Raw genomic sequence first — 16,960 nt, 5'->3', positions numbered from 1 at the left:
GGAACAAAATACATAAGTTTAAAAAGCTTAATAAATTTCGTGCAGTATGAGTTATGATGCTGTTGGCCCTGAGCTCAATGTTAATGCGTTAACCAACAATATATGTTAAGTAAGATATCTTTAAACAGAAACACACATAAAACAAGGATATATATTGGCCAGTTGACAAAAACGCTGGGTCCAGGGGGTTAACAGAAACCACACAGTATTTCCACCAGGAGCAATAATCGTTCCGGACTGTAAATCCTCCCTCCCTCTTCTCCCCCATGGTATCTGCCTTGGCACAACCCAGGCCAGGGCCCACTTGAGCCGGGTCAGGCCTTTCTTTGGCCTGAGCACGCGCCCCGAGCCAGGAGGGGGCGCCCTCCGCCCAGTGCTCCGCGTGGCCGGCAGGTGGCGCCCTCGGCGGGCTTTTCCCCAGCGCGGCCGAGGCCAGGTGGACTGGAAGGGGCGGAGGTAAGGAGAAGCGGCCGGCGGCGGCTGCCCCGGGGCTCCTCTCCCGCCCGCACGCAGAGCTCGCGACGCGGTGCCGAGAGAAGGCGCGCCCTCGGCCGGGCCAGCTGCGCTCTCTGGACTCGGGCACCGCCGCCTGGATCTCTGCGAGCAGGTCCCCGCCGCGCGCAGCCCGAGCTCGGCCACCATGGAGGCGCAGGCACAAGGTGAGTGGTCGCCGATCGCCCCCGAGGGTCAGCTCCCCGGCGCGCAGAGAGGCGCTTCTCCGGCCTCCCCCAACTTCTCGGACAGAGCGGACCGGGGCCAGCGTCACGGGCCCGCCACGCTGCTCCCTCCCGCGTCCGCGGGATGATTCCCGCTCCCCAAACTCAGGGTGTGCGGTGGGGCTGGGGCCGGTGAAGCTGGGGCCGGTGAAGCAGACGCTACGTGGAGAGGTTCCTCCGCAGGCGATGCGCCCACGGAATGTCATTTCTCGCCCCTTTCCCCAGCGGGTCGTCCCGCTGCCCGAACCTCGCGAGGACCCAAAGGACCTGTTGTCCGGGGTCGGGAATCCTCGTCTCTCTCCCTTTCCCGCGGGGCGTGGGGGGGAGGGAGCGCGATTTCCTCGCCTGGGGCTCGTGGCCTGCGTGCAGCTCCCCAGTTCGGGGCTGAGCGCGGGCGCGCCGAGGTGGTGGCTCCGCGGGGACCCCCGGTCTCCCGGATACGCCGGCCTCTCGGGGACCCGCCTTCCCCCGGGCGAGGAGAGCGTTGCCCGCCCGCTGATCTGCAGCCGGACCGACACGTGTGCCCCGGTTTCCCGCGACCCGGGAGCTCCCTCTGCCGCCCCAGGCGCGCGGGGCCCCGCCGGTCTGGTCGCCCAGCTCCCCCGCTCCTGGGACCGCGGGCTGGAGGAGCCCGCGAAGGGCATCCTTCTGTCTTGGGGGTCACACTCGGACCAGGGCTTGGGAAGCCCGATGGACTCATGCAAGAAGGGGAGTAAACGGACTGGAAAGGAGCAGAGGTGGAGGCTGTGGGGCCGGAGGCGGGGAGGACGGACGCTGATTCTGGGGTCCGTCTGTCTTGGGAGCAGCGCCTGGAAGGGATGGGTTGAGGTCAGCTTTCCTCAGCCTTTAAAACAACCATCGCACCTTCCTTCTGCACCGCAGTGTAGGGGATCCAGTGATGGCTTTTAAGATAAATAAATAAATAAACAAATAAACAAACAAACAAATAAATAAATGAAGAGGAGGTTCCTGACCCTGTGCGCTCGCCCTCTAGGGGCAGAAGTGTCCTGAAGGAGAGCGGGTTGGCGGCCCCCCACCCCGGGGCCAGGAGCCATCCCACGGGTTTGCTGCCAGGACTACCCTGGTCTGAACAGCGCGAACCATTCTCGTTTGTTCCGTCAGCCAAGTTCCTGTCCGTAAAAACTGCCCATTATCTAAATAAGAAAGGAGAATTCCACCCCCCCGCCCCCCCACCCCGAGGCTGGGCAAATTCAAAAGCAGAGGTCAGCTCGCAGGCCTTCCCTCCTGAATGGCAGCAGGTGGGAGGGAGCCACACTGGAGCTTTCCAACCTGATTTGCAGATGGGGGTTATTTGGAGAGTTTTCAGTACCGGCCCTGGCGGACCCCAGGCCAATCGAACCGGCCATGGGTATGTTTGAAAGCTTCCCAGGTCAAGCTCTTACTCCGTGAGCTGGAGAAAGACTAATCCTGAAGACAGGGGAGGCTGCAGGCTGGAACCAGGGGTCACCGGTTTGCTTTACCTGAGAAATTTCCTCACCAGACATTCCAGTGCTTTTCTTTGCCAAGCACTGTGCCCTCGAGGGGAAGCAACCACAGATTTGATCCCTGCTTCCTTGAAGAGACAGACAATCCGCTGAGAGTTATTTGATAAATGTGAAATTGCAACTTCGTTTATGATGTGGAAAGAGAGGGGGAGCCTGAAAGACTCCAAAACAGTGAGGTTTGTTTACTGTGCCCAGTTTCTTTGTGCTTCGCGTGTGTCGACTCATTTCTTGTGTCGACTCATTTCTTCTTCACAACAGCCCCATGAGGTGGGTGGTGTTCTCTGCCCCGTCCACAGAGAGGGAGACGGTACAGGATGTCCATCAGCGCCTTGTAGACCAAGCAGGTAATGAGTGGCTGAGGTGGTGCTCAGTGCCCCTCCCTGCTCAGAGCCACCACCTTTAGAGGAAAGAAAGCCCAAGTCCCCCTGCTTCCCCTGCCCTCTCTGCCACTCTTCCCCTTCCCCTCACGAAGGGGCGGGGCCTGAGTGGGTGGGAGGACAAGCTGAAAAGGCAGATGAAGCATTCATTCCTAGGGACACCTATATTAGGGTGATGGTCAGCCACCGAGAGGACAGAGAACAGATTTAAAAAACATTCAGGAAGAAAATAAAAATAACTTGGATTAATATGGAGGGTGGTGTCAAGGCCGACCCCAACTTTATACTTAAAAAAATTTTTTTTATTGGTTTTTAGAGAGAGAGGAAGGAAGAGGGATAGAGAGAGAAAAACATCTATGAGAGATCAGCTGCCTCCGGCCTGCCCCCTACTGGACATCTAGCCGAAATCCTGCTGGGTATTGAACTGGGGTGACCTCTTGGTTCATAGGTCAATGCTTAACCACTGAGCCACACCAGCCGGGCTCCCCCCCCTTTTTTTAAGTTCTTTAAGAAGAAAACCTTTCACAAAGCATTTATAGTGTATATTAAAGAGAAAATCTTCTTTCCACTTGGCATATTTTTCTGGCTAAATGAAATTGACTCTTGGACTCTTAAGAGCGTCCTTTGTGCAGGTTTGTGTCATCAGCCCAGTGTATGTTAGGATGACCTAGCGTGAGGATGGCTTATCTTTCTGCCTCTGGATCTGGAGAGAGCAGAGATGAGAGGTTAAGTCGGCAGCTGCTGATGGGACGCCTCCTGTACTTTCCCGGAGACCAACCAGATGCTGTGGGCATTATTGGCACATGTAGTTCAAGGAAGACAGCAGCCAGTCCCAGAAACTGTTCCCTAAGTGAAATTCTGCAAATAGATCACTTAACTTTGTAAAGGAAAAGGCTACTTTTGGTAAAACAAGGACACATTCTGGGAAGCTGGTAGAACAAAACATTCAGAAGTGGGCTTAGGAGCAGCACGATTCTGTGAGGAGGGCTGGAGAACAGTGTGGAATGGGACCCCACAGGATGCGAGCATTCCCGTTGCTCTCCTGGTACTGGCGAATGTTGCTTTAATATAATGATCTATTGTGGAGGAAATCTGTTTAGGAATGTAGCATTTTCCTGAAACCTATGTAGTGCTTTAAAATGAAAAGTTCCTGATCTTTTAAAATTATCTTCCAATATTTCATTTTTCTAGGAAATAACTTTGCTTTTGTCCTTTCCCAGTGTCTTTAATGTTGAAAGAAAAAAAATCTTCTTTCCACTCAACCCTTGTATATCTTCAGATTAATAGCTGTATTAGTTTCCTATGACTGCTGTAACAAATTATTTACACACTTGGTGGCTTACCACACAGAAATGTATTCTCTCACCGCTCTGGAGCTGGGATTCCAAAATCACGCTCACGGGACCCAAATCAGGGTATCGGCAGGGCTTCGCTTCCCTGGGTGCTCTCAGGAAGAACTCGTTTCTTGCAGCTTCTTTGGGCTGTCGGCTGCATTCTTGGGCTGCATCACTCCGGTATCTGCCTCGTGTCCCATTGCCGGCTCTGCTGTCTGTTTCCGATTTCCCTCGGCCTCCAGTTTCTAAGAACACTGTGATTTCATTTAGAGCCCACCTGGATAATCCAAGATCATCCTCCCATCTCCAGATCCTCCACTCAATCAACGTACAAAGACCCTTTTCTTACAGAAGGTGGCACCTATAGGTCCCAGAGATTAGAGCCGGATATGCTTGGGGGCTGCTGTTCAGCCTGCTACAGTAACTACTTTTTAGATTCACACATGCTAATCTCGGGGTTCTCAGAAACCCATGAGTGACATACAGTAATACGTGTCAGATTAATCCTGCCTGATTGCAAATTCCATTCCAGTGAAAATGTCATGCAGACCTTACATTATGCTTGGCTCACAGGACATTGGTTTAGCCTCATCTTGTTCCAGGAAGAACTTAGGGCAGTTTATACAGAAGTATGAAACACAGCAAGATAATGCAAATTAGAAATAGAAGAAATAAAGTAAAGGAGGGTAAGGACAGCAAATGAAGCAAGGAATGAAGCTTTAGTAAAACAAATGCAATTCTATCCTTTTTGTTAATATTGCATAGAAAACAAATTCTTGCTTTGTGAAAAAAATTTTTTTTTTGTTTTTAAACAATAAAATAATCCTTCCTTCCCCTGCTGAATAGTAACAGGCAAAATCTCTTATATTGTAGGGATCAGATTACCCCCCCGACACACAAAATTCTTCTGCAAATTTCAGTTAATGTAATTATAAACCTTAAACAATGGGAGCTAGGTGTTATACATTATGATTTTTAAAAGTATTATTGAGAACATTTCACTGTCTTCAGAGCTACCTCCTATTGTTTTATTTTCCTGCTAAATAGAAGTTTTAAAGTAGTAGTGATGTATACATAAGATGAAGTCAGTCATTTGCCACACATCCTATTGTTGCAATTAAAATTCTTGTAAAATCTGATCATACAAATGATAGATATTACAGAATATGGGAATCTATTTTGAATTGCCTTTCCTAATACACCTGTTTGCTTGATACTCTTGGTGGGCAGAACCAGAAAAGTTGCTTTATAAGACTGAGAAGCAAGAGGGTTCATGTTTGTGGACTAGGATAAGATTTGGTACTTAGTGAGCGAAGTAAATAATAAATGAGTACTTCCTCAAGTATTGATTTGTCAAATAAATATATCAACAACTACTTATCGACGACTGTAGTCATAGCAGAGATGCGACAAGCACTGAATGTTGAGAGGCAGAGGGACAGTGTTTAAGATTCCAGAATCAGGGCAAACTGCCTGGATTTTCATCTTGCCAATGACACCATTAATATGACCCTGAACAAGTTACTTCATTTCTCTGAACCTTGGTTTTTCCATATGCAAAGTGAGGGTATTAATAGCGCCTACATCATGGGATTGTAATGAGAGTTTAACAAGTGAATACAATCAATGTTCTTAACAGTGCTCAGCATGGGGTAAGTACTATATAAATGCTTCCTGTTGCTTTTAGTAGCACATGCCAAGAACTTTACATGCATTATCTTATTGAATCCTTATGTGAACATTTTGGAATAGATACCATTACTTTTTAACTCATTTATAGATGGGAAAATGGAAGGTCAGAACAATTAAGTGAGGCCCTGCTGATGTGGCTCAGTGGTTGAGCATCGACCTATGAACTAGGAGGTCATGGTTCCATTCTTGGTTGGGGCACATCCCAGGTTGTGGGTTCAATCCTCAGTGTGAGGCGTGCAGGAGGCAGCTGATCAATGTTTCCCTCTCATCATTGATGTTTCTATCATTCTCTCCCTCTCCCTTCTTCTCTCTGAAATCAATAAAAAATATACATATATTTTTAAAAAATTTTTAAATCATGCTACTTAGCCTGGCCGGTGTTGCTCAGTGGTTGAGTGTCGACCTATGAACCAGAAGGTCAAGGTTCCATTCCAGGTCAGGGCACATGCCCAGGTTATGTCTCAATCCCCAGTAGGGGGGATGCAGGAGGCAGCCAATCAATGATTCTGTCTCATCATTGATGTTTCTATCTCTTTCTCCCTCTCCCTTCCTCTCTGAAATCAGTAAAAAAAAAAAAAAGTATATATATTTTAAAAAGTCATGTTACTTAATAAATACAACGAAGTCATGAGGAAGGTCATGTTACTAGTATGCTCATCTTAGATGAGGAAACTGAATGATAGTAGTTACAGAACTTTCTTCAACGTGTACAGCTTGGACATGTGGACCCCGGGTTGGGAATCAGTGAGCAGCTGTTATTTCCGGTAATAACAGTACATCATTACGGCTGGGATGTAGCGTATCGCAGTGCAGCCTTGCTGACGGAATGCAAAGCCATGGAGAAAGGGCTGTGCTCCCGGGGGCAGGAGTTTGAAGATCCTGGTGTCAGTTGCTTAGCAGCATGCTTAACATTTCTGAGTATCCCGAAAAGCTTCTAGGGACAAATTTAGATTTCTGCTCTTGCTATTTTAGATGTTCTTAAAAAATAAGACACAAACAAAAACTTTATATATATATATATTTTTTTATTGATTTCAGAGAGGAAGGGAGAGGGATAGAGAGATAGAAACATCAATGATGAAAGAGAATCATTGATTGGCTGCCTCCTGCATGCCCCACACTGGGGATCAAGCCCGAAACCAGGGCATGTGCCCTTGACTGGAATCGAACCCGGGACCCTTGAGTCCGCAGGTCGATGCTCTATCCACTGAGCCAAACCAGCTAGGGCACAAACAAAAACTTTTAATATGTATGTGTCTATGTACATATATACATTGCATATATGTGAGACCCCATCATTGTCTCTCCCCTTTACTCTGCTTTATTTTTCTTCATAGGACTATGTCACTTTCTATTATGAATTAATTTTTTTTTTATTAAAACAGTTCAATTATGAATTCTTTTCTTTTTCTCCCAAGGAGCATTTAAGCTCCCTGAGGGCAGGGACTTTGACTGTTTTCCTTATTGCCATATCCCCAGGGTCTAGAAGTGACTGGTTCATGGAAAGCGATCTTTCAATGCTTGTGGGGAAAATGATGAGTGACAGAATAAGTAGTACTGAGTAGATGGTATCATATATGACCATGGAGTAGGGGTATGTCAACGTAAAGATAGAACTAAGTTGCTCTTATGAAGAAAGTGAGTGAGAGGGATAGGGAGAGGGTAAGGGGAAAATATGGGAAGCGAGAGGAAAGCCTCAAAGGCAGTCCTGGAGAGAGAAGAAATAGAACGGAAGAGAGAATGAGATGCTGGGAGGCTGAGGAGAGAAACTTAGGACAAGAGAAGCTTCTAATGATGTACTCCCAAGAAATACTGTAAACCACTTCTCAGTTTCCCTTGTAGCATCTTTAATAAATTCTGCAATGCCTGTTCAAAATGTTTGTGTAAATAGACTTTTGATGTGGGACAGCTTCAGAGAAAAATGGTGACTGGATAGCTGATGTATATTTTACAAACAAAGAAATGGGTACTCGGTTTCTCCCCATCTCCATGAAGCAAATATTGAGTGAATATTTAGACTGAGTGTGTGATGTGCAAATAACCACGTGCTTTGGGTGCCCCGTCTTTCTCTCCGTCCTGGTGCGGAGGTTCCTAAGGGGCGGAGGAGGGGTGAGAAGGAGAGAGCTGCAGCCACTGCCATGGGGAATGGTTCACGTGGGCAGCTGGTTTGCAGGCAGTTGAAAACCTTGGGTCAGCAACGCCTGTTCAAATTATTATTTTTAAAAAATATTTTTACTGATTTCTGAGAGGAAGGAAGAAGGAGAGAGAGATAGAAACATCAGGGATGAGAGAGAATCATTAATCGGCTGTCTCCTGCACGCCCCTCACTGGGATCAAGACCACAACCCAGGCGTGTGCCCTGAATAGGAATCAAACCTTGACCTCCTGGTTCATAGGTCGACGCTCAACTACTGGGCCACCCCAACTGGGCTTGTTCAAATTATTTTAACTGGACAGATGAAAGTCTCATTTAAAGAAATAGAAGTTACAATCATTTGGTGGCATTTTCCTCTGTAATACAAGTGTGGCTTTCTCTGATTGGCTACTTTATTGACATTGACGAGAAACTGTGTCCATATTCTTGTGTTGCTTAAAAACATTATTCGATGTGCTGCAAGTAGTTATTGAACTAAACCTGAAAACACTCATTTCCTTCCCTGAATGTGCTACCTCCCCCAAGTTCTCACTGATGGCCTGCTAGCGTTTGAAATATTGATGAGGATGGATCTCTTCACCTCTGCATGTCACTGACCTTCCAATGGAGAGGATTTTTAGCTTTGTTGAGAATTTAAGGCAGAGGAAATCTTTTGCAGAAATAGCAGATTATGTGGCTATTCTTCCAGTTTCGTGGAACTCAGCTTGGATTCTGAAACATGATATTTGAGTCATCACTAGCCGTATACCAATAAATTAGCATAAGCTTATTTTTAAGTAAACTTCCGAGGCTACTGTGTAATTTATAAAGCACATTCTTCCTGTAAAATCTATGTAAATAGATACAATAATTTCTTTAATAAGTTTTTAGGTCCTAAGTAAATACTATCATGGTGCTATGGAACCATCTCTGACATCCTAGCAGACCTGGTAAAGGCTGCTACTCATACATCAGAGTTTTGAGTGATGACAAATATTCATCAACACGTTTGGGGAAGTGCTCTCTTGACCAGACTTGATGGCTGGCCCACCACTGGACATTTTCTCTGACTCCCCCTTTTCCAAACCCACTTCCTGCTTTCCCACGTTTGCTCAGGCGTCCACCTCGAATGCTGTCTCCCCTCAGTGCAGCTTGTCAGATCCCACTAATGAGCTCCTGGTTTTCCCTCTGGAAGTAATCCTCCTCTCCGCCCAACTCCACAGCACTCTGAATCTGCTTTGTGTCCTTAAGAAGTAGCCTTATGATTTAGAGCTGGGAGGGACTTAATAAGCGATCTCAGACCGTCTCCTCAGTGTGCAGATGAGAGCACTGCATTCACCGGGGGATTTGCCTGGGCTGGTTTCCCCTGTGCGGGCATTAGAACAGGAACTTGGTTTTCTGCCTTGCAGCCCTGTGCTCCCATCTTACACTTTTAAGTTACACTTTTAAGTTCAGCTGGCAAATCTTATCTATACTAATAAAAGGGCAATATGCTAATTAGACTGGGAGACCTTCTGGACAAAGGCATGGTGGCAGGGCCGAGGCATAGGTGGTTAGGGGTGATCAGGCCAGGAAGGGAGAGCAGTTGGGAGTTGGGGGTGAGCAGGCCAGCAGGGGGGCGCAGTTGGGGGTGAGAAGGCCAGCGGCGGGGGGGGGGCAGTTGGTGGTGAGCAGGATGGCAAGGGGGCAGTTGGGGGAGAGCAGGCAGGCAGGGGGGCAGTTGGGGGTGAGCAGGCTGGCAGGCAGAGTCATTAGGGGTGATCAGGCAGGCAGGCAGGTGAGCGGTTAGGAGCCAGTGGTCCCAGATTGCGAGAGGGATGTCCTCCGAGGGGTCCCAGTTTGGAGAGGGTGCAGGCTGGGCTGAGGGACACCCCCCACCCCCGTGCACGAATTTCATGCACTGGGCCACTAGTTCTACTTATAAAATTACCAAATGTAAATAATTACTTTTAAAGGAACTTGGAATAGTATGGTATTTATTTATTTATTTATTTATTTATTTATTTTTATTTTTTAAAATTTCTTTATTGATTAAGGTATTACATATGTGTCCTCATCCCTCCATTAACCCCCCGATAGTATGATTTTTAAATACTAGGATATCACTGACATACAAATTTAGCCGATATACTCAATTTCACATTTAAGTACTTCAATTTTCTAGTGGACTAGTCTTCCCAAGTACTTAAATCTAAAAATTAAATATATAGATATAGTAAATCTAAAATTCTCTTAAATGTTGTGGTATTACTTGCAAATTTAGTAGGATTTTCCCTTAAAAATCACATTTAAATCAATTACCAAGTTAAACTAAAATGGAAATGATAAGCCTGGTAGTCTCTCAATAGACCAAATTCTCTCAAACATAATATAAAATACCAAATATTCAGATGCCTTCCCACAAATATACTAATTCTGTACCTTTGGTTTTATTAATTCATTCAATTCTTCATTCAATAATTACCTAAAATATCTAAGTGTTTTATTCAATAAATACCTAAAATATCACTGTTCTAGATTCCTAGAAAAACACAAGCAACCAAGATGAAAATTTCTTCCCTCGGGAAGTTCATATTCTAGGGAAGAGAAAAAGAGTAAATGATGTAGATTAATAAATGATGTAGTGTACTAGATGTTGGTAAATGCTAAGGAGAACAATAAATTGGTGAAGGGGGTTGTGAATGTGGGGGTAGGGTGAGTGGTGGTAGGTGATTCTACAGCTCTCTGGGATTGATACTCTGCACAGAGACTTGATCTGAACTTACTTTCCAGCAGAGAGGCATGGCTTTCTGAACACACTGAGGCTGGGTTGGGACTAGATTACCCCTCTTGACCCTGGTGAATACTTTGAACTTATAATTGCCATGTCCACCACTCCATGACTTCTAAAGGGAAACCTGCAATCCCACATCACCTGAATGGATTTTGTATTTCTTTGGCTCTTACAAAATGTAAGCACGCTGTCCACCCAACTGTAAAGATCTCTGCGGGAACCCTGCATTCCTTCCTAGTCTTCAGACCATTCAATCTTAACAGACATAGCTGACTGAATTCCAGGCATCCCTCCTGGTTTTATCTTGCAATTTGGACACAACTTCTCCAGTCACTTTCCTGGTCAATTTTAGTTCTCCAGGAGACAATGAAATTTAAGAGGGAAAAACACCACGCCTTTAGCTCTGTTGAGCTTCTCGTTGATCACTGTGCAGTGTAGAGAGCCCTGGGTAACCCAAGTAGACCCTCAGCGCATGTCTAGGGTGGAATAGTGCAGGGTCATCCCACTCAGGCTCCTGATCGCAGGCAACTGCTCAGAGACGGCATCTCAAGTGTGAATAGGAGTTGCAGAAGTCCCCACACGCCTCAAAGTACTTCGTAAACTAAGGACCACTGTAGGCATCCCAGTTTTCCTTAGTTGAAGGTTTACTTTAAAAACCGCTTAAAGCATGTCACACGCAGATCATTCTTCTCCCTCTCTGTGCAGGGTTTATGATAATGTGACTGGCACTCCTGTTTTGTTTTTACAATCATGATCATTTCGTTGTACCTGGTATATATTTAGCACACAAGTTCTTTTCCACAGGATAGCTTCGATGTAGCAGAATGATCTTTCATTTCTTCCTTTTCACTCTGTGGCACTAACTATTCCTCCAATTGACTTACTCAACACCAGTGATCTTTGTAGGAACCAAAATCTGAGAAGACAGCTCTTCTTTAAAGTGAGTCTTTTCTGCTCTCATGCATGGTGCCATTGTTTGAGCATCCTGAGAAAAAGTCAGAGATGGTTTTAAGAGGGCTGTGTTGCTCTGGGGAGCAGCATCTTACAGCAATCTGGTTAAGGGGGGTGTTTGAAAGTCATTTCAACAAGGAAAGTCATTTCCACCTGGAGTCTAAGATCACCTGCATCTTACAAGGGACAGAACTCTGACGCCATCCTGACGCCATGTGTCCATCATCTTTAGCTCATAGCTCTGGTTATTGCTGCTCTTCAGTGTGCACTTTGTCATGCAGGCTGTACTCAGCATCCTTAACAGTCATCATGTGTCTCAGTGTCCCTCTGTCTTTTAAAATAACTGCTCTACAAGCCCTACTTGATTTTTATGTAATTTAGTTTATCATATATGATGTAAGTCAGTCAACTTTATGGAGTGAGGATGGAAGGTAGAAAAGGAAGGAAAAGAAAGGCAGGCTTGTACTATTACATTTCCAAAGATAGATTTATTTGAAAGTGAGTATTTTCCCAGAATTATGAACCACCTGCTAATTGCTAATTGGACATAGTGCCAAGCATAGTTTATAACATTTTTTAATTGAGCAAAGTTCTACTTTAATTTTGAAGGTCCTGAAATTACTGGAGTTTGCAAATTAAATGTGGTATATATATTTTAAATATGTAACTGTATATGTAGATGTTGGTATGTATATATTCATCTGTTTCTTGATCAGGGAACATAGAGGAGAGCATTAATTACTACCCCATTACCTCATTCTGGAGAATTTAATTTAAATTGTAAAAATGAAGTGGGACCATTTGACATCAATATAGAACACCGTTTCCTGGTCCTTCCAATGACACACTCAGGTATCAAGAATGTTTTCTATTTACCTTCTCAGAGTTCTTTTCAACCAAGGAACAGAACCACACCAGCTTCCTTCTCTGAAACCCACAGAATCACAGCCAAATGACTTGCTCTTAATATAGCCCTAAATATTTGATGAGCGCTTTTCGATACATCTAATTGTGAGTATTCACAGTACTTTCTGGTGATATGAAGGAGGCTGGTGTGTAGATTTCAGAAGAGAGGGAAATCATGGCTTAAAGTAATCTTAGACATTGGGTTCAAGACTACATTTTGTTTTTCTCTTTAGGATCTAGAAAGGGGAAGAATCTGAAGGCAATGAACCAAGTAGTAAATATGATGTCATAATTTATTTATTTATTTATTTATACCCTGTAGTAATTAACTTGTAGCAATTAGCAAATCTGATAATATGTGATCTATACGATTAGCACAAGTAACAATGCCAAGACCAAAATTCTTGAAAATTTAGGAAAGCTAGGATGCCTGAATATAATAAGATACCTCTCCAGGAAAATTTAGGAATAACCAAGGGAATTAAATAACATTTTAGTCCTGGTACAACAAAGAACTAAGGTAGTCGGGGAGTTCAGTGTTAGTGTCGAGGCAAACTAGCTATTTTACTTATTAGTACCTGCTGCCTGTTTTCTAGAGAGGCAACCAAACTGAGACTTAACGAGTGTCATGGGATTTAAATACCAGAGGATGAATAGCTAAAGAATTTGGGTGTTTCAACTGTGGAATCTCAGAAGGAAGGTGGGGGTGGCGGGGGGGGGGGTGTAAGGGAGGGAAAAGATCAACCAAAGAACTTGTATGCATATATGCATAACCCATGGACACAGACAGTAGGGTGGTGGAGGCCTGGGGCAGGGGGCTGGAGCGGGCTATAAGGGGTCAATGGGAGAAAAAAGGGGACATATGTAATACTTTCAACAATTAAGATAAAAAAAAAATACGTAGGTGAACCTATTTTGTGCAATGTTGATGTCTTCTGTGAAGTGTAATCTAATGCTGTTTATTGGGGTAACATGTAGGAACATTCACTACATGGTTAGTAGGAGGAGGAGTTTCCTTATCTAACTGAAATGTATAAAATAATTTGCCAAAAAAAAAAAGAAGAAAAAAAGGAATTTGGGTGTTTCCTACTAGTAACTGAGGACAGACCTAGATAGAAGCATATGTTGTTTTATGATAATATTTATTTACTGACAAACATTTGGTGAACTCTTCTGTATGCTAGGCAATGTATAGATTCTGGGGCTACACTGATGGACTGAAACAGATGCTAAAATGTGTCAGCATAGATAATTATGAACAACCAGGCCTTCTCAGGGTATCTTGGATGGTGTGAACCATAGGCCTCCGGGCAGTTTCTCTCTTCTCCCACGTTGTCAAAGGCCAGGATTTCCCAGGAGAATTGGAGTTAGTCCGTATTGGATGGTGCGCTGATTGTGGGGTCTACGACATGAAGTCTCCGGGACATGAGGGAGATTCTTGGGCAGTTTTTCATTTGGAAAGTTGGCTTGGACAGCCTCCGTCCCGGTGGTGCCTGTCCAAACCCCCCCTTCTGGACAGAACCTTATGGACGGCGCTGCCCCCAGGACACTTCTGGCTTTAGAAAGGCACTACTGGGCTCCTGTGGCAGCTGCGGTTTAGAGAAACCAGTTAAGCATAATGACTAAGAGACCCCGGGAAGACAGGTAGGCACCCATGCTGAGTCACTGCTGGGAGCCTTTATTAAGCCAATATTTGTCAAAGCATGTTAGTTGGCTGGGCATTGGAAAAAAAAAATCAATGTAAACAGCACTGTGCCTTCTCTAAGGCAAATGTACAAACATCAAAAGCACACAGAGTGCAGGCAAAGTAGGTAAACCCGAACAGCTGCACCGTGTTGTCACTTTTGACCACGTATGAATACAAGCGACCTTTCTTCAGGAGTCGTGAGCTGGAGTCGTGAGCAGAGTGCTGTAGGAGTTGCATTTTTGGAGAGGGTGAGGTGGAAGAAGAGGCTCCCTCTGTAACCGTCAGGAGATGAGTGTTGAGGGGGTGGTTTTTGAGAGGTGGTTGAACGTAGAAGGGAGGGAAATGCCATCTGGATGTGATGACATTCCAGGCCTTGGGTACAGCGTCTTAAAGCACTCCTCTTGCTTTTGGAGCGCATTAAGAGAAGAAAACATCACATTACCTTGGCTGAGAACAGCTGAGGGAGTCAGCATGTGAAGAGCACTGGCGTGGCTATCAGACATCATCATCCCTACAATTTCCTTCCTCGGCACCCTGGACAACTGCTAAGGAGGCATTGCCATACAGGGCCCCAGTTCATCTCCCAAGCACAACTCTGTGGTAGGTGACAGTGTCTCCATTTCACGAGGAGTAATGGAGGCCTAGATCATTTGAGTAGCTTGTGCACTGAGTACTCAGAAATCACTGTGTGCATTGTATGTGTGTTTGTATACCACATATGAACACACACACACACACACACACACACACACGCGCGCGCACACACACACACAGTGGGGATTAAGAATGCAAGGAATGTTATTTTTGAGACGTTATACCAATCACTATATTATAAACAACGAGGGCAGCCAAAAAGACAAATTCCCCCTTTTTGAGGAATTTTCAATAGAATCAGTCCTTGTACAATAAATAGGAATGAAGGAAAAAAGGAATGAAGAGAGGGATGAAGGCATATTTGGAAAGCAGCAATAAGGTGCATGCGGAATACTGGGGCATCCAGAAGGTCCAGAGTGGCCCAGGATGGCCCAGAATTGGACAGGAGAACCAGTTGGAGGGGCGAGCTTGGAGCCAGGTCTTATAGTTAGAAATGATAGGATAGAAATATTGGAAAGAAACATAGGTAGATGAAGAGTGCCTAGGAAGGGCCTTGATTAGAAGCACATATTGATGTCCCTGATATTTCTCCATATGACTCCACTGAAAGATCTAAGGGAAGTGCTTTTAACAAAAACAACGAACCAAACATCACTGGATTGTATGAGAATAAAACATTTATAAAATCTGTGAAAGGTGGCTATAGAACAACAAGAAAAGGATCAAGGTTTAACCATCTTTTTTCCTGCAAAGCCAACCTCTAGCAACTTGATTGACACCCAAATGTTGATTAAGCGTAAATAAATGATGATAGTAATTGGGAATATGTAAGATAAGGTCTACATAAAGATCTTTAATAGAGAAAAGGAAAGACACACTGAAAGGGAAACTTTGTCTAAAACCAAAAGTATGAAATTATTGTTGTCCTAGTAAAAGCTGTGAGTTCTAAGGAGAGAAAGGGAGAGTATGACTTGGGGCCCAATTACAGAGGACAGAATCCACACACCTATTCTGAACAGGAAGGCATTCCAGAGCCATGTTAAATGGCCTCAGACTCACTGTATGGCTAAAGTGGTGGACTCTAGACTAAGCTTTCAGGAACAACTCGGCACCCCGTTGCTGCTGTCATGGCTGCTATTCAGAAGCATTTGGGATCAAGCCACCCCTTCGGGACCTGCCTTGTCACCAAGCTGCTGCACCTGCGGTTGGCTGCAGAACTGTGCTACCCCTGCTCCTGTTTGCAGCAGCTCAATGAATGGGTCACACCATGAAGTTGGGGGGCAGAGTGGGGAGGGCCTGGAGACCTCCCCAGCAGAAAGCTGATGCCTTCAAGTCTGTGCTTAGCTGCGGGAACAGCAGAGGTGGTTGAAGTGCAGCCTCTAGATGCCACGACTGCTTCTGACTGACCTAACCCAAGCCTCATGGGCCTCTGGCTCCGAGGAGGCCAGCCTCTGGGGCTTGGCAGTGGAGGCAGACGTAGGGGGAGACAATGTAGGAATAACTTATCTGGAAGGAAGAAATCATTGGTGTTTCATTTATATAAGACAGTAAACATTTGATTTTTGTCTGATTATTAGCATTAGGCATTTTGTTTTTAGAATATTTCAATACACGTATTTGTGAAGGGAAGAAACTTATAGAACTTATAGAACTGAAAAGAGTGGTAGAACTTTTAAATTAACAAGAAAAAAAATAAGAATGGATAGAAATTCTACCAAGCCAGCAAAATAGTAAAGAGAAAAAAAGGAGTAAGATAAATTATAAATATAAAATAAAAAGTCAAATATACTATTGTTATATTAAAATATAAAAGGTGCAAATACCCCTACATAAAATGAGAGACTGCTGGCATAAAAATAAAAACATAGATGAGAGTTGCTATAAGAAATATACTTAACTTTTTTGAGGTTGAGGGAACACAGAGATAGGCAAAAATACTCAAGGCAAAGAGCAAACAAACTAAACATGAAGAATAATAATTAAATTAGTAAGAAAGCATAAAACTGTAGAAAGAGGCACAGTTTGTAAAGTCATAAAATTCTATGCCCAATTGGCATACCAGCTAGAAATCCATAACCAAAAGCAATCACAATTGCAGGGAGAACAGTTAATAATTCAGTTTTATACTGGTGTATTTTAATGAGTAAATAGTAGGTAATAGGTAAAGATAGAAATTCCTTGAATGATCTAATTAAATGGAATTAACAGGATATATTTTAAAACTTTATATAGAACTTAATGTTCTTACCCTAACTCCATTGGTGCCATGAAGCACTTAGAAAAATTAGTGA

The 16,960-nt window shown here is 44.5% G+C and overlaps 1 protein-coding gene across 3 annotated transcripts in view; it reads left to right on the top strand.

The window, feature by feature from the left end:
- The first annotated feature begins 223 nt into the window (after window positions 1-223).
- TPD52L1 (TPD52 like 1) overlaps window positions 224-16,960 on the top strand; it is a 63,240-nt gene continuing 46,503 nt past the window's right edge. Inside the window, exon 1 of one of the 3 annotated variants that reach the window (XM_028142855.2) lies at window positions 224-659. In XM_028142855.2, coding sequence (XP_027998656.1) covers window positions 641-659 — 19 coding nt within the window. In that variant the 5' untranslated portion in view covers window positions 224-640. The remainder of the gene's footprint in view (window positions 660-16,960) is intronic. The other 2 variants (XM_028142903.2, XM_028142865.2) reach the window with 2 other exon arrangements.

Source organism: Eptesicus fuscus, chromosome 10 (genome assembly GCF_027574615.1).
Source record: "Eptesicus fuscus isolate TK198812 chromosome 10, DD_ASM_mEF_20220401, whole genome shotgun sequence".
In the NCBI taxonomy this organism is placed as follows: Eukaryota; Metazoa; Chordata; class Mammalia; order Chiroptera; family Vespertilionidae; genus Eptesicus; species Eptesicus fuscus.
Note: the sequence above shows the minus strand (reverse complement) of the source record. Positions and strands in the feature narration are given on the sequence as shown.